Source organism: Lipophrys pholis (assembly GCF_963383615.2).
Source record: "Lipophrys pholis genome assembly, chromosome: 1".
NCBI classification, from domain to species: Eukaryota; Metazoa; Chordata; class Actinopteri; order Blenniiformes; family Blenniidae; genus Lipophrys; species Lipophrys pholis.
The window spans coordinates 6,713,765-6,738,334 of record NC_137635.1 but is presented as its reverse complement, the minus strand read 5'-3'; the positions used below and the strand labels follow the sequence as shown (position 1 = coordinate 6,738,334).

General features: G+C 43.1%; 3 protein-coding genes across 7 annotated transcripts; 1 reads left to right on the top strand and 2 right to left on the bottom strand.

The window, feature by feature from the left end:
* Positions 1-41: 41 nt before the first annotated feature.
* LOC308119846 (modulator of smoothened protein-like) lies at positions 42-8,818 on the bottom strand. 3 transcript variants are annotated; one of them, XM_080480091.1, is made up of 4 exons: positions 8,120-8,744; positions 2,438-2,650; positions 1,206-1,261; positions 42-1,117 (listed from the first exon to the last, which is right to left on the bottom strand). In XM_080480091.1, the coding sequence occupies exons 1-4, from the start codon at positions 8,223-8,225 to the stop codon at positions 935-937; spliced, it is 558 nt and encodes a 185-aa protein (XP_080336217.1). In that variant the 5' UTR covers positions 8,226-8,744; the 3' UTR covers positions 42-934. The 3 variants fall into 3 exon arrangements, with proteins under 3 accessions (XP_080336217.1, XP_080336218.1, XP_080336219.1); XM_080480092.1 differs by having other exon boundaries at positions 42-1,261; positions 8,120-8,818; XM_080480093.1 differs by lacking the exons at positions 42-1,117; positions 1,206-1,261 and adding an exon at positions 2,037-2,235 and having other exon boundaries at positions 8,120-8,798.
* A 366-nt stretch (positions 8,819-9,184) lies between these two features.
* On the bottom strand, positions 9,185-15,298 carry uqcrc2b (ubiquinol-cytochrome c reductase core protein 2b). Of its 3 annotated transcripts, XM_080465149.1 has the most exons (15): positions 15,200-15,282; positions 13,951-13,983; positions 13,778-13,879; positions 13,350-13,499; positions 12,943-13,007; positions 12,804-12,860; positions 12,483-12,607; positions 11,701-11,798; positions 11,558-11,615; positions 11,363-11,458; positions 11,046-11,245; positions 10,866-10,946; positions 10,705-10,781; positions 10,096-10,249; positions 9,570-9,987 (listed from the first exon to the last, which is right to left on the bottom strand). In XM_080465149.1, the coding sequence occupies exons 1-15, from the start codon at positions 15,230-15,232 to the stop codon at positions 9,904-9,906; spliced, it is 1,413 nt and encodes a 470-aa protein (XP_080321275.1). In that variant the 5' UTR covers positions 15,233-15,282; the 3' UTR covers positions 9,570-9,903. The 3 variants fall into 3 exon arrangements, with proteins under 3 accessions (XP_080321277.1, XP_080321275.1, XP_080321276.1); XM_080465151.1 differs by lacking the exon at positions 13,778-13,879 and having other exon boundaries at positions 9,185-9,987; positions 13,915-13,983; positions 15,200-15,298; XM_080465150.1 differs by lacking the exon at positions 13,951-13,983 and having other exon boundaries at positions 15,200-15,291.
* An 832-nt stretch (positions 15,299-16,130) lies between these two features.
* Positions 16,131-19,178, top strand: snu13b (SNU13 homolog, small nuclear ribonucleoprotein b (U4/U6.U5)). The gene is made up of 3 exons (XM_080465134.1): positions 16,131-16,341; positions 16,493-16,613; positions 18,138-19,178. Exons 1-3 carry the CDS (start codon positions 16,339-16,341, stop codon positions 18,398-18,400), a joined length of 387 nt encoding a protein of 128 aa, XP_080321260.1. The 5' UTR covers positions 16,131-16,338; the 3' UTR covers positions 18,401-19,178.
* Positions 19,179-24,570: the final 5,392 nt, after the last annotated feature.

The following is a 24,570-nucleotide window of genomic DNA, read 5'->3' as shown; positions in this document are numbered from 1 at the left end:
GACCTGTAAGCTCCAGAGAAAAGACAACATTTACACGCAGTCGGTGTTTGAATGAGCTATTTTAATGCGATGACACCTTTCATGCTTATTCACAAACATCAGTGCTTCTAAATAATGACACACAATAACCGTCTCTTCATTTATACAGAAATTTAGGCATCGACACCCCAAATGTACAAAGAAAACTCATAAAGTCGTTTCGGTTGTTGTGTTTAACTCATTGAGGCTCAAGAATCCGGATCTACGAGGACATTCCAGTGAGTTAAACAACAGGAAAAGAATAATGTAAAAAAAAAAAAAAGAAAGGAAGAAAGAAAAAAGAAAACAAATGGGAAACAAAAGAAAAACGTGAGTATTAAAATCGATCAAATGAGCAGTTGAGAAACAGAGGCCACAGAAGGTTTGACCAGCTAACAACAGTCTTTGTTCATCAGAACCTCAAAGTCCTCGTCCTGAAGCTCTTCCTGAAGCTCGTCCTGAAGCTCGTCCCGCTTCCCCTCCAAGTTTACGTCTCACCAAGAGAGAGGGAGGAGCTCCGCTCGCCGGTCTGACGGTTGTTAGGAAGCCTGCAGCTCATTTTAACTTCAACCCACAACGTCTGCACACATACAGATGATACAAACTCCCACTTATTTAAGGTCATCTGATGTTTAAGGCAACGTTAACCACCACATTCATTGGCCTTTTTATGAAATAGAGTAGGAACGGCCCTCATGGAACAGTTAAAGTAAGCAGCTCTGGCTGAGGAATCAGACTTTATTGTCCAGATTGATGTCGGTGATCTCGGCTGACGGTCCGGACGAGAAGAGCAAACAGCTTTTAGGTTGTTTTTTTTTATTAAAGTCACAATCAAACCTTAAGGCTACTCAGAAAGTATAGTTCTTTTCGAATGGTCCATTTGTCCACTGTGTTGACGATCAACACAGACGAGGGTTTAAAAAGCCTCTTCCTCATGTGGAATGAAGAGTCTCAGTCCTGTCGTACTTCTACAACAACTTCCAACACCGCCGCGGGAATAAACAGCCTCCTGTGGCGGTGTGTGATCCAGAAACATTGAAAAAGAAGAGGAGAGCGCGTCACCCCGGCAAACACACCTTCCCAGCAAAAAGCAGCCCCACTATGGTGAAGAATATGGAGAGAATGAAGAGAACGTAGGAGGAGCCCACCACCGTGTTGTTGGGGAGTTTATACGGCTGCCCTCCCACCTCGTTGATGTAGAAGCCGATGGGGAAAATGAGGGCGGCCATGCAGAACAGCACCACTGTGGGCGGAGACAGAGAGCATCATTACTTCATGTGCGGTTTTACATCATTACAGTGGCAGTTTCATACACGACTGTAGCGTCACGTAAAGAGGGTGACTCCAAGTTTCTCTATTTTTAAAAACATAGAAATAAAAAGAAGTTTCAGGTTTCTGATTGAAGGACTGATATCCGCCTTGTCTCACAATATCTAATATGCTAATTTGCCCAGATTTAAATGTAATGTCACCTGAAAAAGGCCTTAAAGCTGACCAATCAGAATGCAGAAGTTTATATGATTAAGCTGACATGAACTGCTGAACGGTAACTATGATTTTATATACATACATTCATACACTAAGCTTTTTTATTTAAAACCGCACTAAAATATTCCTGTTTTGCAGCTCTTATTGATACCATTTCTTAAATGTTTTACAGTATAATTATATAATAGCCGACATTGTTGTTCTTAGCACTTTGAGATTCACAAATGTAACGCGCAATACAAATAAAATGCATTATGATTAATATTTTTATTATGATAATCATCCAATGCAAGAGGAAAGGTAACATGACGATCCCATTCTTGACAAGAAAAAAAGCCCTGCATTTTATAACCAAGGGCTTCACAGATGAAAATCTTTGCCCTGCGCTGCATTTTAATACAGTTAAATCCTGCAGCTGCAAACTTTAGGACTATTATTTATGTTAGTTTACAATAGAAAGCCTTTCAGTGATAATGACTCAGGCTATCAATTCTGGCCTCACCTCGACAATCACTTGTCTCTGTTATCACCTCAGGTTTATTGACGATGTATCAGGAGTCTGGACCCAGACGTCCCTGCTGTGTCACCAGGAGACTTAAACTGCAGGCTGAAGCTTGAAATGGCGTGTTTTTGCCGTCGCAGCTTTTAAACACCGTTTTTCTTTCTCGTCATAATCAGGTTTAGTATTATGACGGCTCCCCACAACATCCAGGGCTTTAAGCTCAATACCTAGGAGGCATAAATATATATATATATAGATAGAATTAAAGGACAACAAAGAGGATCTCGTTGACGTCTTCAAACAGGAAATTGATTGAAGTATTTAATTTCCAAGCCTCCACGTGTGGACACACTTTAAGGACGCTGCCGCAGGCGAAACGAGAGAATGGTCGTGAGGAAGACGGAGAGAGAGACGACAGTGGACACCTACTCCCGGCGAAGGCGATCCAGCGGGCGTATCGCGTCGCCTCACGGCGCCAGTGTGACATCACCAGCAGGCCGACGGTGACGGTGAGCGAGATGATGCCCAGGATGATGAAGAGGAGAGTGGTGACCCACTCGGTGGGGAGCTGCGGGGGGACGCAGGTCCGATCCCGGCCATGGATGGTCTGGCACTGCCGGACCAGGCCGACGGTCAGAGAGCCTGGAGAGACAGAAGCAGGACGTTTAGACTCCAAAGTCTTAAATTCAGAGTTTAAACGGGGAAGATTCAGGTAATGAGAAAAACAACCGACTGCCCTCAAGCTCGGTAAATAAAGAGAAGCTTCTATATTTGCTTTTAATTCTGTATTTATAGACTTTTTTCCTTATTTTTACGCAGCACTAAAATTGAAGCTGCCACTTTCAAAATAAAAGCAGCTTTATTACATCATTTACACTTATTTGTGAGATTCATCACATCTGATCATCATGCAGGCCGTGAACCAATCAGGATCCAGCAGAGAATGGCGCCAAAACAGTGTGAAAGTTCTTCACTGGTTCACATTTACAGAAAATCACACAGTGGAAGAAAGACTTTCAGAATAAATCTTTGAGATGAAATACACCTTGTATGATGCTACAACCCGTGGCAAAAATGACTGAATCGCCAGTCTTGGAGGTCTTGGAGGTTGTTCATTCATTTGTTTAATTTTGTAGAAAAACAGCAAATCACAGACACGCCACAAAACTCAGGTTATTTAAAATGGCAACTTCCTGGATTTAAGAAACACTAAAAGAAATCAAGAAAAAAAATTGTGGTAGTCGATAACAATTGCTTTTTTAAATCAACCAGAGGGAAAAAATTATGGAATCACGAACAACTGAATGAACAAAGACTGGTGATTCCATAATTTTTGCCAGGGGTTGTACTACTGTTCTTGTGCTTTACATAATCTTGATGTATGGTTCTCCGCACAGCCAGATATGGCCTCATTCCTCCATATGTTGACTTTCTGTGAGGCCGGCTGATTTCCCAGCAGCCCCTTGGTTTCTCTCGCGGCTCCTGAGGCCCGAGGAACCTGCTGGGATGGAAACGAGCCCCGGCGGCGAGCAGCGAGGCCCCACCCCAGAGAATCACACCTGACGTCAGCCAGGCTCGAGGCTTGGAGAGGGAGTAACCAATGTCACAAAGAATTCAGGAAAAACACAGGAAACAAATCTTCTAATTAGGCAGGAAACTAAACCAAATAAACACCAGATTGGAATGAACAACAAACTGCAGCTAAGAGCAATTAAGATTTTACATTGAAGTCTTTGGTAGAATTAAAGTAGATCAAAGATAAAAGACAAAACCCTTGTAGGTTTTATTTCTCTGCTCATTACAGCGGAAAAAGAAAAATCTGCTTGAATTTGATGTTCCTAACATTCACTGGTGGGATGAAAAGAGTCGACGGTTGGAAATGGATCCAACAGGAGGGACGATGATGATAAAGCGACCGAGGGCCTGAACCGCATCCTGCTGCAAGCCGACTTCCCCTCCGACACTCAGGATATCCTCCTCCCGCCCAGCTCATCCTCTCACACCACAGCGAGGGAAATACTGCAGCGTTCTGCCCGATAAACACAAATCAGATGTCTGCCAGGCAGGAGACGAGCTGCAGTGGGCTTCTATTCGTTTGGAATTTCATTAACTCTGAATCACATTGAAACTTGAGCCTCCCAGTTGGAAATCTCTGCCAAATACAGCGTGAAACAAAGAAGGTACCAAACACAACCTTCAACACCAAACAAAAGAATCACAAGAAACAAAAATCCACGGAGCCTCAACTTTTCCCCGTCGTGCACAAGTAATGTCAGCTCAAATAGTAAATTAAACAGTTAATATATTTTTAATATATTTATTAATATTACAATCTACAAAATGTGGATCGTTACGATTGGTGCTTCACCCTCCCGTGTTTCGGTTTTACTGGTGCCCCTGTTAACTGGTGACTTCTGCCAGCAGCCGTTAGCAGCTGATGTTAAAATAAGACAAACAAACGCTACGATACTTTAAACTTTAATAGAGATGTTGTTAAACGGCGTTCTGCAGGACAGGTCGGGTTTTTAACATCTGCTGTGAAAAGGAGACGCTGGAGGATAACATTGGATAACATTTCATGATACCATAACGGTATTTTAAATATGTTTCGCTCATATCGTTACTTTTGTGCAACAACAAGTATGGCAGGAAGCGGCTCCATGAAGTTTCTTCAATATGTGGAAAATGAGGGTTTTCCATTGACTATAAATGTCCTCACTGCTCAGAGTCCAGGTGAATCTCTGCCGGGGGTTGTGGTGTTTCTGCATGGCATCAGAAGACCATCACAACATCCCTTCCCTTCACCAGCAACTCCGACATGAAGTCACGCTGCTTCAGTTTTATCCAACCAAAGTGAAGTTTAGATTAGTTTGCCGTTTCACATTCAAGCAGTTGTTGTGCATCGAGGGACTGAGTTCTTCCTCCATTATCCTGTTCAGACTTCCTGCAACTTCAACCACGGAAAAACAACCTTTTGGTTTCCGTGTGTTCAGGTCAGCGGACTGACCCAACTGAAACGTTATGGAATAAAGAAGAAGCAAAAACACTGTAAGTTCATAAGAGGTTAAACCTGCATATCATTCCCACTGAGAGCGTCTCTTTCTGTTCCAAAACTAGAAGTGTGGTGACGTGACGGCAGCATCCACAGCGTTTCAAACAGCTTCAAGCTTCAGTTCCAGTTGAAACTTGAAATGAATACGGTTATAAACCAACAAATCTCCAGTCTTCCACGTAAACGCTGAGCACTCACAGAACACAACAACAACCAAGAACGAGCTGAAAGTCTCCAGGTGGAAAGCATTACCCTCCCCGGAGGCCCAATTAAAAGTCACACGTCTTCATTCCCAAAACGACACTTCCTGCCTGCAGGTAATTACTATTTGGCTAATTAGACGGGAACAAAAGGCTTTTCCTGTCGCCATTTCACAAAGTCCTTGCTGAGGACGAACGAGAGGCGAAGCCGACAGAATTCCGAGTTGCTCTTGACGTCACTTTATGTGGTGCAGCGATGAGCGCAACAGAGAGGAGGAGTTGGCAACTGATTAATCACATTATTATGCAACAGAAAGCTGCTTGTTAACGTGCTCAACTGGCCCGCGGATAAAGTTTAGATTGGTTTGTTGTTTTGTTTTTTTCCATCAAATAAAATCCTATAATAACCACTCAGCCTGCCTGTTACACGCTTATCTCTGCTCCGCCGCGGCGTTAGGATGGAGAACCTCTGCAAGCTGTGCACACACAGCAGCCGCACTGTTTGTCTGGGACGTCAGGTCGATGTTTGGCTTCGGACTTTACATCTGAATACAATAACCAGCAATATCATTCTTCAGCTGACTTCATTTAAAACAAAAAAGAATTATTAGACACACACACAAGTTCTAGTAGAAGAATGTTATGATGATTTCTCCTTTATCAAACTTTTTATGTGCAAAATTTATGTTTTCCTCTTATTTTGCTGCTGAAAATATTTTTCATATCTAATCCCATCGACACAACTCATTAACTATTCATAACGTCTAAAAAATAAAAGAAAAATATCAGAGTTCTTCGCCCAGAGACTCGTCATGACAATGGCTGCCTGGACATCTACAGTGGTGTGAAAACATTAGGACACCACATTAAATGTTCAGTTTGTCAACAAGAAATATTCACAGGTTGATGTCTAATCTTGTTTTTGTTCATCTCCGGAAAAGAAAGTGATTTAAGTGCAGGTAAACAACAAAAATTAACCTTGATTTACTCATTAAAGGGGTCATATTATGTAAAATTAACTTCCTAATGGTTATCCAACAGTACTAATCGTCCCCATACCTGGACTGACGCCCAGAAGTGAAGACAGTCTGTCCTCTCTCTCCCTGGCTTGTTTCAGGTTTTAAAAAGTGTGTTGCTCCAACCAGCCAATCAGAAATCAAACCCTATATAGTGTCATCAGGGGTTTAGCCAATCATAATCAAGGTAGGCCGTCTCTTTGACTCCTCCCACAATTAGGCAGCTCTGCTCTGGCACATGGCACCACGAGAGGAAGTACTTGATTGAAGTGATGTTGAAAAAAAGCGCAGAATCACTCGCTCATTGCACATTTTAACAGCTCGACATGTAATAACACAATATTAACAAGATTCAAGTCTTATTGCAAAGAAGTGCCGTTATAATGAAGAAATAATCAAACACACACAGGTTCCAGAGCTTTTTCTGCTTAACCTAGTCATAAAAGGCCTAACTTAAAAATTAAAATCCAAACGTGGCTCCAGGTAGGATGGCTAAGTGTGTGTATTCTCAATAAAATCAATGTGTGTCAGGTGGATTTGCATTTAATTGTCTTGAAACGGGCTGTTCAAAAGCACAAATTATGCCACGGGTGCTAGAAATAAAACATTTAATCTCCTTATGAAGCCCGAGGACCAGACATGCAGGTTGAGAGACAAAAAGCAAAGCAAGTAAGCCTTGACCGATGTCATTACTTTAAAATCAAAGCTCCCCTCTTTTGGCAACTGCAATGGATTGGATTATAGATCTCCTCATCGATTGTTAGAATGGAAAATTTAAAAAAAAGCTTCTTCAAAGCTTTCAGTGTTTCTACAGGCACGGTGGCCTCAGTAATCATGAGGTGAAGGAAGTAGGAAACCACAGCGTTTCCCTCTGACCAGACTGTCCCAGGAGGAAACATGGAGACTGGGGACGAAGCAACTTCAGCATTTACTCGACGGAAATTAGGATCAGTTTGTGTCGTGATCCTTGTAGAAATCAAAAACAACAAAGTTGAACAAAGTTTTTACGCTTCTGTTGTTCTGTGTGTTGTGGGGGTTTGCAGGAGTTGTTGTTTTGTTTTCACAGACAGCAGCTCAATAAGCTTCTCACCTGTTAAGACACTTTATACATTTAAAGGGTGTTTATCAACCGTGATCTTAACCTCAGAAGAGTGCCTGCAAACATGAAATCCTTCCTCAGTGACGTTGAATTAGCAGTGAAGAGAAGACGTCCAAACGTAATACAGTTCAATAAAAGATATAGAGATGATTTTTAAATGATATAAAGACAAACAATATAAGTGTGACTACATTTCTATGCATATAAATTGTATACAAGTATAATTCATGTATATAACTACATATTTATTCTATATTACATATTTAAAAACATGTAATTTATTCACATACTTTTATCAGATAATTTGTGTTCATATAATTCTAACATGTTTAAATAAGTGGAAGCTAAAGAAAATTATATATTATTTTTGGAGAAGGGGTGTGATTTAATAAGTTGTACTTCTTCCCACTCCTTTTCATACAAGTTATCTGAGTATATTGTTCTGCTGTAATTATTCACTGTGTAGTGAAAATGAAATGAAGACAGTAAGAAGCATCATACTCAGAGAAGTAACAGGATTTCAGATCCTTTGATAGATTTGCCAGAATAATGTCCTGATTTGTTTTATTTGTTGGATTTATGAGCAACATAATTAAACAATATAAAACACAGACGAGGAGCAAAAGGTCAAATATGTTTGGACTAAGATAAATTTGACAACCCTGGAGGAGACGGTTCATAACCAGGGAGTTTCATTCCTAATCTGCACTAGTCTCCAGGTGTGTGGAGCGGAACGGGTCCTACCGGAGGACTTCCCGGTGTTGATCCAGTCCGGGTTGGCGATGCTGGCGATGGCGAAGATGTCAGCAGCGAGGAAGAGGCACCCAGAAATCACGGTCAGCTTATCCATGTCCACGGCCGCCGTCTCTCGCTCCTCTACCAGGCAGACGGGACGTGTCGGAGCCCATCACGGCCGCACGTCGTGTCCCGGCACCCCGCGGCAGGAGGGGCGGGCTGGGCCACTCTGTGCCCGCACATGGTGCCTGATGCCCGGGCGGGATGTGCGGCGTCCTCCCGGGACCTGCTGGCTCCTCTGCAGCCCGGGAGGAGGCGATCACTGCCCGCTCCGGACGCTCCGCCGCATCCCGGCGGTGCTCCGGTGAAATAAAGCGGGGTCGTTACAGGAATCCCGGTTTGTTTTGCCTTTTATCGTCGTTTCTCCGGAGGTGCGGATCGCTCATGAACCCAGACTTCGGAGCTCCCGCTGCCCGCCGCCCATGCTCACGTTACAGCCGCCCTGCGAGGCTTTAAATCCACCCTGTCACGGTGCGAAGCTCCTCTTCTCCTCCGCCGTTACACACCGCGGGATGCACCGCGGCCGTTTCCCCCATTAAACGATGCTTCTTCTGCTTCTACTCCACCTCCTGCTGCTGCTGCTGTTGCACGGGATACTAACGCCCGGCCAGATCCCGTCTCCATGTCTGCTGCACGGCCGGAAGTCTCGCGAGAACACGAGGAACAACAACCTCCCACACCTTGATGCAATAGTTCAGGTGGAGGAGGAGGAGGAGAGATGAGGAGGAGGGAGGGAAGAGGAGTACGAGGAGAGAGGAAGAAGGTTTGTTGCTGCTGTTGCAGTTAAGATTTGTGAATTGGAATGAGTTGTACACAACCAAAACTTTAGTTTATTTTAAATAAAAGGTGGTTATGAGGCCTTTTTTTCTGATGCACCATCATGATGGCCTCCAGCTTAACTCATTGTCTCCTGAATCATGTTGTCAAATTAAATGTCTGCGACTCAACTTCGCCTGGTTGCCAAGAAACTAGTATTGCCATTAAAAACATTTCAGAATTAGTGGATAGAATGTTGGTAGATAAGATTCCTTTACTGTCATTTCGCACATACAAAATTTTTTCTCTCACTAGTAGGTTATGGTGTAACTAATGTCATATAAAACCCTTTAAAATGAGTATTTCAAAGATTTAAAATAAAAGAATAAGACAACCAGACTAATCTACACAATGTAAAACTATTGCCAGAAAGCAGCAGCAGACGGTTGGATGAGCAGGGAGGAGTCATAGTCTGTTGGCCAACTACGTGAATAATACACTACATAAATTAACACAACATAGAAACTTAAACATTAAATGCATTTCATTTGGTCTTTTACAGTGTATAATAACAATAATGATGCTTTTGTAATATACAACAGCACAAGTCACAGAGTCTAAAGCAAACACACAGAACACTCACAACTCTGTAAGGTAGATAGAATTTATTCCTTATTTTACATCAGCTATACAGTTAATGTGGACAAGTGAGGGGGGCGGGGCATGGTACCAAGGGGGGCGGGGCATGGCACCAAGGGGGGCGGGGCATGGTAACATGACGCACCAGAGCAATATCACCTGAAATGAAACTCTTACAACTTTAAACATCCCAGAGGTGTTATGACTTTTATCTCTCAGAACAATAAGTGTTGCACCAAGACAGTGACGACCTGTTTTTTTTCTTTTTCTCAGATGCAAGAGAAACTAATTCTGTTTCGTTGTCAATCAAGATACAAGACGAGGTGAACAGGAACGGATCAAATCTCATCCACGAAGGGGACTGTTGCCAGGTTGCCAGAGGACACCATGGTCTTCTTCCCAGACACAAACTTCTTGGCAGCCTGGAAAAAAAGCAGGAAGAAAAACAGAAAACATTATTTTTAATTAAATAACATATATATAGTGTAATCAGAACAGTGGCGGAAGGGTGTGATGGTGAAACGTCTCACATTAGCAACATCGGTCAAGGAGACGTTGTCGATGTTTTTGGAGATTTCCTCTGGGGAGTGGTACGATCCAGCAGCCAGAGCCTGAGCACCGATGGCCTCCAGCAAACCTTCGGAGGTTTCCAACGACATCAGGAACTGACCCTGGAGTTGAGCCCTGCAGAACAAACACACCCGTCAAAATAAGCCGCTCTAGGAAACATTCTGGGACTTCGTAGCTTTTCAGGATTCATCGCTGGAAAATCCCTGAAAACCTGAGACAAGCAGACAAAGAATGGCAGAGCCTGCACTGACCTTTACAAATGACCTAAAGAGTCCTACTGCTACTTTACACCCAGATCATCTTCAAACAAAACAACAAATCTGATCAGTCACAAATGATACGGAAAAACCAGTGAGATTTTTGATATGAAGGTTGGATGCATGAATTACGTCAGGATCGGAACCCGATACAGATACTGGATCGGACCCGTCCCTACAATTAATCTCCAGCCACTTCACAAGATAATCTAATGTGCAAGTTCATGTAGAACAGATTGAATTCTACAGGTTTAACCAAAGGCAGGCTGGTTTTTGAGACTACGGGGTCTCAGGAGTGTCTACAGGTCTTACTTGGCCCGGGTGAGGTCGGCAGCCGTGACTCCGCCCTCAGCGACGGCGTTCACTTGAGCAACCGCCGCCTTGATCACCTGGAGGAACAGACGAGGACAGCCGTCACTTTATCTGTCTGCAGACACTTGGAGTCTCTCCCGTCACAATACGAGCTCACTCACTTCGCCGGCAGACGCGGCGTCGGCGATGGCGTAGACCCCAAACAGCCCGGAGTCAGAGTAGCTGGAGTTGAAAGCACTGACCTGTTGAATTAAAGAAAGAAAGAAAGCCAGAAAGACTTTGATATAGTTCAATCAGTACCTGAACCAGAGGGTCGATTCAACAAAATGACAACCACTCACGTCAAAAGGCTCAGCCGTTGCCTTGGCAACCCCCTGAGTCAGTTTATTGGAAGCATTGGATCCCCTCTTCACGTGAGGTCCACTTCCCAGTAGATGCTGCAGCACGCTGAAGGCCAGCGCCTCGCTGGTGCCGGCGGCTGCTGATTGGCTGACCACGGCCGAGTGGACCAGGCTGCTGGTGCCGGCCAGACGGACCTCACCTGGACACACAAGACGACGCGGAATTAGGAATGTTGAGATAGCAGGTTTAACACTCACACACACCAGAAGCTGTTTTTTTGTTTGTTTTACGTATTTTTGTTGTGACTTCCTCTCACCTCCACGGTATTGAGCCACGGCTCCTGTGGTTCCTGCTCCACTGCGAATGTTGAGGAATTGCTCTCCGACTTGCTTCAGCACTGCGTGGTCAATACCTGCAGGGAGGACAAACACATTTTTAAATCACAGTGACCAACAGAAAGCTGGGTGCGCTCATTTGAGGACGGTTAATCCCACAGCAGAATAATCCTTACCAAGTCCAACTAGAGCCATTCTTGCACTTGTGAAATTGTTCTGAACAAACTGGTGCAGCTGGGGAGAAAAAACAAAAACAACAGAGTTTTAATAAAGAGTAACGTCACTCTTGTGTCTTGAGCTTGTGAAGAAAAGGACTCACATGTTCAGACTGGATGTTGCCGACCATGTAGTCTGGGCAGTACAGGGAGTTACAGAGGGCGTTCTTGTAGGCCGCCCCATGCAGGCCTTCAACCACACCTGAGAAAGAAACAGCCATCAACTACTGAATAAAGCGTTCTTTGAATGTTACGCTTGTTTCTGACTGCTTGGGTGTCTATGTACTTGAATTTTACTAAATATAATCCAATGAAAAATGACATCATGATAATTACTTTGAACACCAGATAAATTCATAATTGACAAGTTTAGTTTGCTTTGAATAAAATCTGACCTCAGAGACAGACGAAAGCTTCCATTTCTTTTGAAACGATAACTCCAGAGAAACATTCTCTTTGCTCAGAGTTTGATCAGGGAGAGAAGAACAAGAATCCTTTTTCCTGCATGATGTGTGCCATCTTTCTCAAAATAGTGTAAATTCAATCAGAATGTTCACAAATATGCAATTTTAATCAGAGTTTGTATTTGAGACGACTTATGGTCGATGTAACCACCTGATGTTAACAATGCTCCCAATTAATCAACAGGAACTAAGTTTTAGAACTACACTCCTCTTTTCTGTGTTTTGATTGAAACAATATTAGGATTGCGGATGTTTTCATCATTTTGTCAGGAATCAGACAACAATGTCAGTCCTGTGTAACAGTGATTCAGTGAAAACTCACAGAACAACTTTGATTCACACCAGATTGTATGTGGATGAAACAAATAATATCCAATCAAATGGGGGGGGGTTAAATTGATTCCGCATGCATTAAGACGTACCAATCTGAGGGCTCTGAGCAGCCCGCGCTTTGTCCAACTGGACACGCGATGTGAGCTCCGACACCTCCCATGGACGGAACTCCGGGGCCGTTGTCACATTGATCAAATACTCCATCACTGTGTCACTGCCGATCAATCAGTAAATCATAAGAAAATGACACTTCCCTGCTCTGAAATATGACTAAATCATTTATAATCATCTTATTAATGACATTCATTCAGGCTGAGCACAGCCGCAGCCCGTAGTGTGATGACTGAAACTCAAATCCGCCAGAACTACATGATTCTTTTATCATAAGTACTCACAATAAACAGACTTACATGTCATCTCTCAGACAGTCGACGGTATACATCATGTTTTCTCTGGAGGAAGTGACGCTGCACAGAAAAGCAGATTTCCATATTGACAAGCTGTGACAAACAGTTTTACCTGTTCAAAGTGTTTGCTGGAGTTACTGACCTCAAACTGCCGCCAACTGCTTCAATCCCACGGCAAATCTTAAAAGCTGAAGCTCCTTTGGTTGTCTGAAAAAGAAGCAATGCAATGTCATGTCAAGCTGAAATGAAGGGCAACGTTACAACACCAGTAATAATGTAGATGTCCGCATTTGATTATTTGATTCTTATTATTTGATTGATTTGAAGCCACTGTAAATTCAGATATTATAAGTGCCTCAAATAATTTATCAAAGTACATTAAATAAATGCACCGTTCTGTAAAAAATTGCTGTGATTTAAAGAAATTAACTTAAAATGAATGCTGGTGTATTTCTTGTCTTCAATGCTTGACAAAGCTTCATATCTTCTGCACAGAGGATTCGAGCTGGGAGTGAACCGCTCACGTTCAGAGGGGAAGGTTGTATTTACCAAACTGGAGGCAAATCGGAGGACATGGGTCACGCCCTGGTTTTCGGGGGTCTCATAACGGCAGCCGGCCTTGACAAAGACACCAATCTTGGAGGCTGGAGAATAGTTTTCCAGGGAGGCGATCACAAGGCCACTGGGGAGTTTGGTCACCTGAAAGAAGGACGTGTAAAGATATGCTTCAGCTTAGTCGCCTTCAAAAGGTAATAACTTAGTTTGAATAACATCAGCTTTTAATCCTGAAGTTACTCGTAATAGATCATTTAAAGCCATCTTGATCGGATGTGTACTGTTTAACATGTTACACTTCGAAGTGGAGGAGAACAGGAGCAACTATTTCTGCAGGATTATCTTCTAAATTCACTGATATCATCAATACAGGCCCCAGAGCAACACAGTGTGCAGCTGCTCCCCGTCACTCCCCAACATACATGGATGTCCTGGTAGGAGTGTGCAGCCCCAGGAGAGAGCTGGAGGCCAGCCAGGGGCTGCACCAGGGACTGGCCTGCTCTGACAGCCGCATAGAACCGCCTCTGTGGAGGAGAGAGACACGTCAACAACCACTGACCTGCACTTCTTGTGGATGAAACCCAGTGAGCTCCACCTTACGAGCAGCCTGGGCTGCATAAAGCCTCGTCTGGAAGAACAGAGAAGATGGGAAGGCAGGAGATTACAACTAACGTGTTGCTGGCTGGTTGACTGGCACGATGGACCAAAGAACAGCAGAGAATTGTTACAAGAAATGGGGCTAGTGACGAGCAAAGAACTGATGTTTTGTTATTCAAAAAATAACAAAGGCATTTGGATAGTTTGTGTTAATACTCCAAAAATTGAAAGACGTGTTTTTTTGTTTAGTTTGTGGCTGTGAATTGTTATTATTGTTGATGTGTGTAAGTAATTCTCTCTGTGTGTTAGCACTGTGATGGACTGGCAACACATCTCGTCAGGTAGGGTGGAGTCCGATAAGGGTATTTAATACAAGATCAGTGGGTGAATGGATTAACACACACGTTTCACTCATATTTGTCAAGAATGTCACACAGATAGGCCACAAGTGATACGAACAACTGTGATTTAATCTAGATATTTTAATAGTGTAAAGCAGTTTTCTAAACTTTTTTGAGGAATTACTGAACTTTTTAAAAACAAATATACAAATACCATGCAACCAATAATGAATGATCACTGCACTTGCTTTTAGCCTTTATCAATGTGTTTTTATTTATCTATAATCACTGTAAACACTGAAAACTACTGCCTTTCCTTGAAGATTCAGTGACAGTTTTACTGCTTCTGGCGAACAAGATATTGCAAATGAAAACTGGTTCTCAACTGACCCACCTGGTTAAATAAAGGTGGAAACAATACATAGAAATAACAACTTCATGGTGTTAATGAAGACCACATGTGATGATCTTGGAGCTTGAATTCTATCATCATCATATCAGCAAACATTTGTCCATGTAGTTGGTAACGAAGTGCTGTCGTTTATTAGCAGTGATGCCCAGAAATAAATACAAAGGTTATTGAATATTGCTAATATATAGATAACGAAAGCGTCAGCTTACATAAACAAAACACCAGGGGGTTAAAAGATGTCTCGGTTATTATTTAAATGGTTTCATGGAGCAGGAATCAGTAATTTAACTCTAATATACGGATACAAAGACTTTATATGGGCTGTTAGTGACATAATGTTATCAGCTTCCAGTTAGCTTTAGCTCCCTGACCCGACTTGACCCTGAATTTTAAACTCTGTCGGAGCCGCAAACGGAGGGAACAACGGCCGCCGGCTGAGTGTGGAGGCGTCCCGACACATAAACCAAGCAGGGCGGAGGAGGGTGAATCCTCACCGAGAGCTGGCTGATTCCTCGGATCCCCTTCATCTCCTCTCTCCTTCAGGACGACGGAGCAATGGACGGCCTCAAAGTGTCCTACCCAGAATGCAAAGCTCCTCGCTGCGTTTTAAACTCAGCCAAGACAGCGAGATTGCCCCTTAACGGCAGGGAGGGGAATTACTATTATTAATGGAATTGAATTGAATTGAATTGAATTGAATTGAATTGAATTGAATTGAATTGAATTGAATTGAATTGAATTGAATTTATGGGAGAGGATTAGGGCCACTTAAGAAAAGTGTATTAGAATCTCTTTTTATTCTGACTTTAAACTGACTATTCTCAGAAAGCAGGGTCTCTCCTTTCATTTTTATGCTGAATTTATGTACCTCTGTTACTCGTACTACATGGACGTCTAAATGGCATCAAATTTTACAGATTAAAAAACAAAACTGAGGTGATGCTGTTTGGTCCCATTGGCCCCGGCCTGGCTTGTCTTCACTGGCTCCCTGTCCATTTTAGAGTTCATTTTAAGCTTATTTTATATTTGTTTTAAAATCCTTAAATCGCTCCATTCTACCTGTCAAAGATCTACCTCTCAGGTCAGCTGATCAGCTGGTGGTGTCCATGTCAAAGTGTGAGGTCAGAGAGGACAGAGCACTGTCAATTACTGCCCCTAAAATGTCAAACAACTTACCTTCACATATCAGAGACTTCTCTTCTTTATCCTCTTTTAAAACACATCTTAAAAGCCACCCTGTGGCTTTCGACCTAACATGAGATGTTGATCAGATTTCATTTGTTGTACTGTTTTTATGCTATTTTAGTGTTTTTATTCCCGTTTTAGATGTCGTTAATAGTCGTATCTCTTATTTTGTTGATTAACAAAAAACAAAAAAGAAAATACGCCCACTTCCGGTTCCTTCCCCGGAGCCCCGGAGTCTCCATGGCGCATGCGCGTAACGTCACACGTGTTGGAAACGTTCCTGGTTTACTGCGTGAAGCTGAACTGACAAAAGTCTGTAAGCTTTAAAAATTGTTAAAAACTGAACACATCTCTCGTGTCGGTGCCTTTTCATCTCCGAGCAGAAGACAATTGTCCTCCGTGAAGCATTTCGCCGAGAGGGCCGGAACAACCGAACAAAACATCCACAATGGTGAGCGTTCAGAATGAAGCTAACATGCTAACTGCGTGTTAGCACGAGGCGACGCTGCTGCGGTGTGATTATCACCGTGACCCACGTTGGTTTGATCGCCTTGTACGAGGTTTACGTGTGTGTTGAGTTGAAATGTGTTTGTTTTGCCCAGACTGAGGCGCAGGTGAACCCGAAGGCCTACCCGCTGGCCGACGCCACGCTGACCAAGACCATCCTGGACCTGGTGCAGCAGGCTTCGAACTACAAACAGCTCCGGAAGGGGGCCAACGAAGGTGAAGAAACTGCTCATGAACAACCTTGTGTGCGCTCGAGCCAGCAAGTAGACTGCATATCTCTGATCACAGTGAACTATATGGTGTCTATTGTCTTGATAAATGATCAAAACTGACATCCTAAGCCACATATAATGTCTCAGCCTGCATCTATTGACTAGTGTAATCTTATTTTATGGAGTTTGTTGTGTTTTGATACAAGGTGCAGTTCAATGTGGTTTTTCGACAAGGCACGTTTGTCTCTATAGCAAAATACAGGCCCCGTATACACCACAACGAATTCGAGTGTATCCGCAAAGCTTTCTTCACTTTTGGGGGGTCCGTTTACACCGCACCAGTTTCCGGATGCCCTGTATCCGCAAAGTTTTTAATCCGGCTCCCAAGGTGGAAAGATTCTTTCACGCCACAAATCCCTCCTGCGGAGGCTAATGGAGGCTACAGCGCCTGTTACTGCGCATGCACATCTCTCCCCCTCCCTCCTGCTCATTCAGTTGTAAACAAACATGGCGGCAGCGTAGTGGTACGACTCGAGGTCCATATTCTAGTTTTATCGTCCAGATCAGTAGTTTAATAGTTGAGACTCGCCCCTGATTGCATCCGATGCCTCATCAGTCCATGCGGATGTCAGGTTATCTCCATTTTCTTCACGTTTATAGTGTCTTCTTCTCTCCACACATCTGTGTAGTTTTATATCAAAATCAAGCAACAGCGCCCACCAGTGGCCCGGCATACTAACTACATTGTTGTTTCTGTCTGCTGCTGTGTAAATGCACTCCTTTTTTTGCGGATTAGATGTTGTCACGTGAAACGTTGTCGTGTAAACAGGCCATCAGATTCAAGGCAATTTGGTGTTTTACGAAGAAATAAAGGAAATGCATCAAACAACAAAATTAGGAGTCCTAATCTCAAGTGATGATTATGAAATGCGTTAAAATAAAGTGACAAAAAGGTCTAAAGGGGGGAAAACGTAAAGCAAATGATATATGAATATAAGGGTAATAAAATAAGTGAAATCTATGATTTATTGCAGAGCCTGTGCAGATAACCATTTTAAGGTCTTATTCAAAAGTGGCAGCAGAAAATTTGAGGCGCATAAGAACTAAAAGCTGCTTCACTTTGTTTCTTCTCACCCTGAAACACTCGGTAAACCTCTTGTTGTGGACGTCAGAGGTCTGGAGGCTTCATATTGTACTAGAGAAATGTGAAATGTATTCGGGCACGAGATCATTCAAAGCTTTAAAGACTAAAGTCCGATTTTGAAGTGGATGTTTTGACACGCAGGCAGCCCGAGGAGAGATAGAAGCTCATGCATAAGCTCCATCCTCTTTGTGTTGTTGACGACTGGCTGCAGGTTTTTTTTACTGACACTTGTGAATGCACCGTTAATTGGTCAGAAATCCTTTAATTCTTGCTGAGAGCAGGAAGAACTCAAAAGAAAATGTACAAAATACAGACGTCGCTGCATGAGCTTGCACCTGGACCAATGTGTGTCATCCTACTGATCGCGCTCTTCTTCTTCTTCAGCCACTAAAACTCTGAACAGAGGCATCGCAGAGTTTATTGTCATGGCAGCTGACGCAGAACCTCTGGAGATCATCCTTCACCTGCCGCTGCTCTGCGAGGACAAGAACGTGCCTTACGTGTTCGTCCGCTCCAAGCAGGCGCTGGGCCGAGCATGTGGCGTCTCGCGTCCCGTCGTCGCCACGTCGGTGACCATCAAGGAGGGATCCCAGCTCAAACCACAGATCCAGTCTGTGCAGATGGCCATTGAGAGACTGCTGGTGTGATTCCTGGTCACACGGTTGAAATGGGCTCTTGTTTAAGAAAAGGAGAAGATAAATCCCCTATCTAAAGAATTTTTTTATTTGTACTTTTTTGGACATTGGCTCAATATGATTTTGCAATGCTATAGCTTGCCTTGAATAAAGGATTTCTTTTCTTTTTTAATTATCCTTGTTTGTGCTTCATTTATTTCTTGTATTCAGGTTCAGTTTGTGTAATAATCAGTTTCCAAAGTTGCACATCAGTGTTTAACTCTTTAATACAAGCATGGTCCATTTGAAATGACTCTTTAAAAACTTTATAAAGTGAGAAAGCTGACAAGACTTTTAATGTGTAGTTTATCTGTATAGTGCATTTTAGGGTTGTCCTGAACAGCCAAAGACAATATTGTTTCTTTCAGGCTGGTCATAGTTGTTGAATGTGTTGTAAACAGCAAAACCAAGTTTAGTAAGAAAGTCAGTGACATAATTTGCCGAATCATTAATGATTGATTTTGTGGACCAGCTTCACATTCTATATGTTTCTAACTTTGATTGTCTTTAGTTGGTTCAGACTCTGCGTGCACTCATATGTCTGTCTCAATCAATGAAGATGTTGGCTACTGCTGGTTACTGGTTGGATCCTGATTATCCAATCATGTCGTGACTCTGAGGATGGTGGAATGGATCCAGAGGAGGAGTAAGTGTCAATCAAAAATGTACATTTATGTTCATGCTGGCCACATAAACTTGCTCTTGGTATAATTCTAACTTAACAGTGATAATAGAAGTTATTTTAAACGTGTAATTAATTGACTGGATTTTTTTTCATCACAGTTTGACATCCCTTGCAATGGACATCAGGGGTTCGGCGAGTTGAGCTGAAGTATTTAGTGTGTGTGTGTGTATGAGAAAACAAAATACCTATCAGCTTTTCATTGGTAAAATATGTTAGAGGGTTAGAAAGAAATCAAGTGGCATCACATACATTTCACTACCATCAGGGACGCTTTCTGTGAAGACTTTCCAGTTCATGAGAAACATTCCTTGAGACGGAATTCTTCAAACATTCTATCCTTGAGAGCTTCAGTTTGATGACCAACAACACAAATGTTTATGCCGTGCAAAGTGGTACACAAAGTTTCACACCGACAATTTTAAGACAGATCAGAACCCTGATCGGTCTCCACCTTGTTTTGTGGGTGACAGATGCCAAGAGTCTCCATGCACATAAATATGTTAGTATATATAAGTTCCATGATCATTTACTAAAGCAAAGACTGATTCAGTTTTTTTAGATAATCTTTTCTAAAATCACACCTGTACTGTGTTTGTGTGCATGTTGAGATTTCACCATAGCATTTCCCTGTCTTGTTACAGGTTGTGGGTTTTTCCTGGTTATGACCTCACTGCCCTCATCCCTTGCTGAGATACTACTATCCAACTACTGGGCACGCTCTAAACCTTACACAGACTCAACAGCATGCAGACATCCAGATGTTTACCTTTAACGCGGCCTAGTTTTAATTAAGATTTTATGACATGTTATGCCCTTCTTGCTGTGGCGTCCCTTGGAATGGACAGGACAAAAAGTACTATTAAAAACATGACTTAGCAAATTAGTTTTTTCCTCTTTATTTTTATGTGAGAAAGGAGTCTGAATCAATTTCTTTTTTTCCCAGCAGAAAAAAATGCTGCTCTGAAGGGGTTAAAAATAATTCCTGATATCTGTCTGGAAAATGTAAAATCAATCAAAAACTCTAGGCTTTGTCTCTCCTTCAAAATATTTGATGACATATTTATGTCTCACAGATGATGATCAATAAATTGATAGTTGTAAATCAAACGGGGCAGTCCATTCATAAAAGAGCGCCAACTATTCAACGAGCAGTTCCCTCTGTGTCCAGCAGGTGTCAGTATGAATGTGAACCTTGTTTGTGATCCTCCGAGAAAATGAAAGAAGAAGCAGCTCTGGAGGCGGCTTGACTTCCGTTAGACTCTCCGCGGTGTCTCTAGTCTCTCAGAGGAAACATTTAAACTCCTGCAGTTACAATGACTTCACTTCAGACTTTGAGAGACTTTATCAACGAGCGACTAACGGCCGCTGCTGGAGAAATATTCTCCGTGTTTCAACAAACTATCGTCCAGTACGAGGAGGAGGTTCGTCGGAACAGATTGCTGGAAATCGACAGGAAAACTCAAATCAAGTTCCTCAAAACGGGTATGGAAAAGTCTAAATGAACTCGTGGAGGATCGTTGCTTTTCTTTTGAAGTCAGCAGACAGAAATGAGGCTGCAGTTCTTGTTCAGAGTAAAAATAACAGGAGCGATTTTAAAGAAGAAACCTTCTTCAGCGGCGCTCAAAGTTTCTGAATGACGGCGGAGGAAAAAACACATCGTTTGTTTTGCAAAGCTTGTAGAAATAAATATATGAATAAATATATATATATATATGTGTGTGTAAAAAATGTTTTAACTCCTTAACTATCGACTTTTCCTTAAGCCCGTGGATGACGTCACGGGGTTTAGGACAGGTGTTAGGAGGCTTCTTAAAGGAGTTAGTGAAAGATGATCACGTTAGTGTGGCAGACGGACAACACTTTCACTTAGTGACGTCATAATAATGCGACGGCGGCGCAAGTTGTAGATGTCCACTATAGCGGGGAAAGAACTACAAGTTTCCGAAAATGGTCTACAAAAGGCGCATTCCGGTTTTATATGATTTAAAGTTGTTCTAGGCAGATTATTGCTTTGGTTACTTCCATGATCTGCTCCTTTTTTCAGTCATCCTGAGTTTCCCTGGACGCTCCGATTTGCGGGTCCCTTTAAATACTGTCGCCGCAAAGAATTGTGGGGGAACATGAGCTGGTCTCCTTTGCGAAAGGATGCATCAATGGTTCCTACGCCAAAGGAGGTTCTAAAGGAAGCAACGAGCCTCCTTTCCTTAGCTTATTGAGAATTCAGACAGCACTAAGGACTGTGTGTGTGTGTGTGTATATTTATACACGGTACATTTGCCATTCTGGATACCTGGTATTTACTTTATGTTTAATGATTTTTTTAAAACTTAGTTCCTGGTTCAAATAAACCTCAAAAATAGCACAAATAATGTAGAATAAACAGACCAGTAACAACTAGCGTGTACATATTGTTTATTTCCCTCACAAGTGTTTCAGCATTTTCCTATTGATATATGATGCTCCCCGTGCTTCGGGACGTAATTCAGCTGAGCGTCTGGGAGAGGGTGGAAATGGTGCGCGTGTGCAACTGACTCAAATGACTTTTGTCTTGTTTCCCTCCAGAGAGTCCACAGCGACACATTGGCCACCAGAAGACGAGCTCCAGTGTGGAGCAGGAGGAACATGAAGCTCCACACATTAAAGAGGAGGAGGATGTTGTTGAGGAGACTGTTACTGATGGTGAGCGTGATGATTCCCACGACTCTGTGAGAGACTGGACCACCCAGCAACTAACTGCTGCTGCCGGAGAAATCTTCACCGTGTTTCAACAAACTGTGGTCCAGTGCCAGGAGATTGACCGTCAGCGCAGACTGCTGGAAATCACCTTGAAACCCCCAATCAAGTTACATAGAATAGGTTTGGAAAAGTCTAAAACAAACAAGATGCCTCAAAAAAGAAAGTCCTATTCTGCAGATTACAAACTTCAGGTTGTTAAATATGCAGTTGAAAATGGTAACAGAGCAGCAGGAAGAGAGTTTGGTGTGAGTGAGAAACAAGTGAGGGAATGGCGAAAAGCAGAGGTTTTTCTCACTGCAATGAAGAAAACCAAGAAAGCCAATCGTGGGCTGAAGGCGAGGTGGCCGGAGCTGGAGGAACGAGTCCACCGATGGGTGCTTGAGCGCCGTGCTGTCGGGAGAAGATTGTCAGCGGTGCAGGTGCGTCTCCACGCCGTGGCGGTCGCCAAGGAGATGGGCATCAGCGATTTTGCAGGCGGGCCTTCGTGGGGTCACCGCTTCATGCAACGCAACCACCTGTCTGTCAGAGCGCAGATGACGGTGCGTCTGCAGCCGCCAGCAGACTTCCAGGAAAACGTTGACGGTTTCCGTGGGTTTATTGAAAAGCTGAGGACTGAACACGACGTGTCACCGGATCACATTATAAACATGGACGAGATCCCTCTGACGTTGGAAGTCCCAGTCGGACGAACTGCTGCAGACAATGGACAGGAAGCTGTGAATGAGAAGTCACACTTCACTGTGGTGCTGGCATGTTGTGGAGATGGATCCAAATTGCCACCGATGGTCATTTTCAAACAGAAAACCATGCCAAAGGACGAATTCCCCCCCACAGTTGCTGTGGCCGTGAACGAGAAAGGATGGATGGACCAGGAAATGATGGAGTTTTGGCTGACCAAGTGCTACAGGAAGCGTCCAGACGGCTTCTCTAAAACGCGTAAAGCCCTGCTGGTGATGGACAGTATTCCAGCGCACACAACGCCACAGGTGACAGAGAAAATAAAAGCTTGCAACTCCATACCTGCCATCATTCCTGGAGGATTGAACAAACTTCTCCAGCCACTCGACATCTCGGTGAACCGGAGCTTCAAGACGGCGTTGCGTCACCTGTGGGAGGAGTGGATGGCGGCTGGAGGGCAGAGCTTCCCGGCCACCGGGAGGAGGCGTCATGCAACGTTCCAGGAAGTTGTTGGCTGGATCGATAAAGCCTGGACTTCTGTGACGACTCGGACCGTCCTGTCGGAGTTCAGGAAGGTTGGGATAACTAGAACTGATGCAGAGTCTGACGACAGTCTAGCAGAAGAAGAGGTAACGCTTCATCTTCCTCCGGAGTTGGCGGAGTTGTTCGTAAGCGACACGGAGGATGAAGATTTTGATGGATTCGGTGACGTAAGATGAGATCGGAAGCTTGGTGAACTTTCTGACCAGTAACCTGCTTGTTGGACTTGCTGGCTTATGATGTTAATTTAAATTATTCAGCCTCCCAGGTGTGTTCTGTACATTTATGTGCAGCGGACACGTCTTCAACCTGTTCTGTATGATAATTAGCACCTCATTGACGGTGAAGGTCACCCGTTCAACCTCTGTTATTGTGTTGATGATTAACGGTTTGAATTGTGAAATATATTTCTCAATAAATGCGACTTATGTGTTTTTTCCCTCTTCGTGACACAGTCCGGAAAGTACGGTACACAGAACAGGTATGGAAAACTCTGAATGAACACATGAATGTGACTGGTTGAGGGTCTCCATGGTTACGGCTGTTTGGTTTGTCCACCGCAGACAGATTAAGTTTTAAGTGTCTTGATTCACCGGACTGGTGTCTCCAAATACACTCACTGTTCTTCTCCACTCTCTGCTTCATTTTAACCACACAGCGCCTCCTCTGGTGTGGAGGTGTAGTCACAGTACGGCGTTACACTTCAGAAAACAAAGAAATATTCCTCCTCAACTCAACATTAAATGGCTGCCAGAACTTTAAAAATGTACATTTACTGTCTAAAATGTTTGTTTCAGGGCCGAAGTTGGCACCAGTTCTTTGTGTTTCCAGCATTTTAAACTCTACAGGCGACCATCAACGTACTGAAGAGATGGAATCAAGAAGCAGCAGTGGAGCGAGGACGAGACTCGGCCATTGGAGGTGAAGGCTGAGCTACAAGGCCGAGAAGAAATACACTTTTTATTTAATTTTTTTTCTTAGCTTTGTGCTTGACGACAGGCCGGCAAGTCTGACGTCCGGGCTGGAGCTCCGCATAATAATGCATTTTATAATAACAGTTATTACATAATGTGGGTTGGATGATTAAATACTCTCAGTAGCACCAACAATCTGGTTTCATTTGTTCAAGAAACTAGAAATGTCTTGTAGAAATACTGATTGTCTTGTAACTTTAGAAATCTCAACATTTATTACACAATTCTCCAAGTTATTACTTTTAATGAAATTTAAAAAAAAAAGTGGAACACCTGCAATTTGTAACAAGTCGTTACAAAATGTGGCTGATAATTTCAAAATGCACCATTATTACATAATGCGGCGCTACAGGGTGGATGAAGAGAGGCTGTACCAACACGCCAAGCTGACCGTCAACTGGCTGAAATCACAGCACCAAACATTCTGCACATTGACGGTCAAGCCGAGGCCCTACTGGGAGTTTTGGAGCCGCTGGCCCAAAAATAAGATTTGTTTGTGGTGTTTTTGTTGCATATTTGTCTATGATCTG

Bases quoted from the DNA above. Each gene is read 5' to 3' on its own strand.
- LOC308119846 (XM_080480091.1), bottom strand. From the start codon at position 8,225: ATGGATAAGCTGACCGTGATTTCTGGGTGCCTCTTCCTCGCTGCTGAC. The intron at 2,651-8,119 runs GTAGGACCCGTT...CTGTCTCTCCAG, and splicing joins CAACACCGGGAAGTCCTCCG to GCTCTCTGACCGTCGGCCTG. The intron at 1,118-1,205 runs GTGGGAGGGCAG...TCTTCACCATAG, and splicing joins TCGGCTTCTACATCAACGAG to TGGGGCTGCTTTTTGCTGGG.
- uqcrc2b (XM_080465149.1), bottom strand. From the start codon at position 15,232: ATGAAGGGGATCCGAGGAATCAGCCAGCTCTCG. The intron at 11,799-12,482 runs GTACGTCTTAAT...TTTCTTTCTCAG, and splicing joins TGCTCAGAGCCCTCAGATTG to GTGTGGTTGAAGGCCTGCAT. The intron at 9,988-10,095 runs GTGAGACGTTTC...CTTTTTTTCCAG, and splicing joins CCTTGACCGATGTTGCTAAT to GCTGCCAAGAAGTTTGTGTC.
- snu13b (XM_080465134.1), top strand. The intron at 16,614-18,137 runs GTGAAGAAACTG...CTTCTTCTTCAG, and splicing joins CCGGAAGGGGGCCAACGAAG to CCACTAAAACTCTGAACAGA.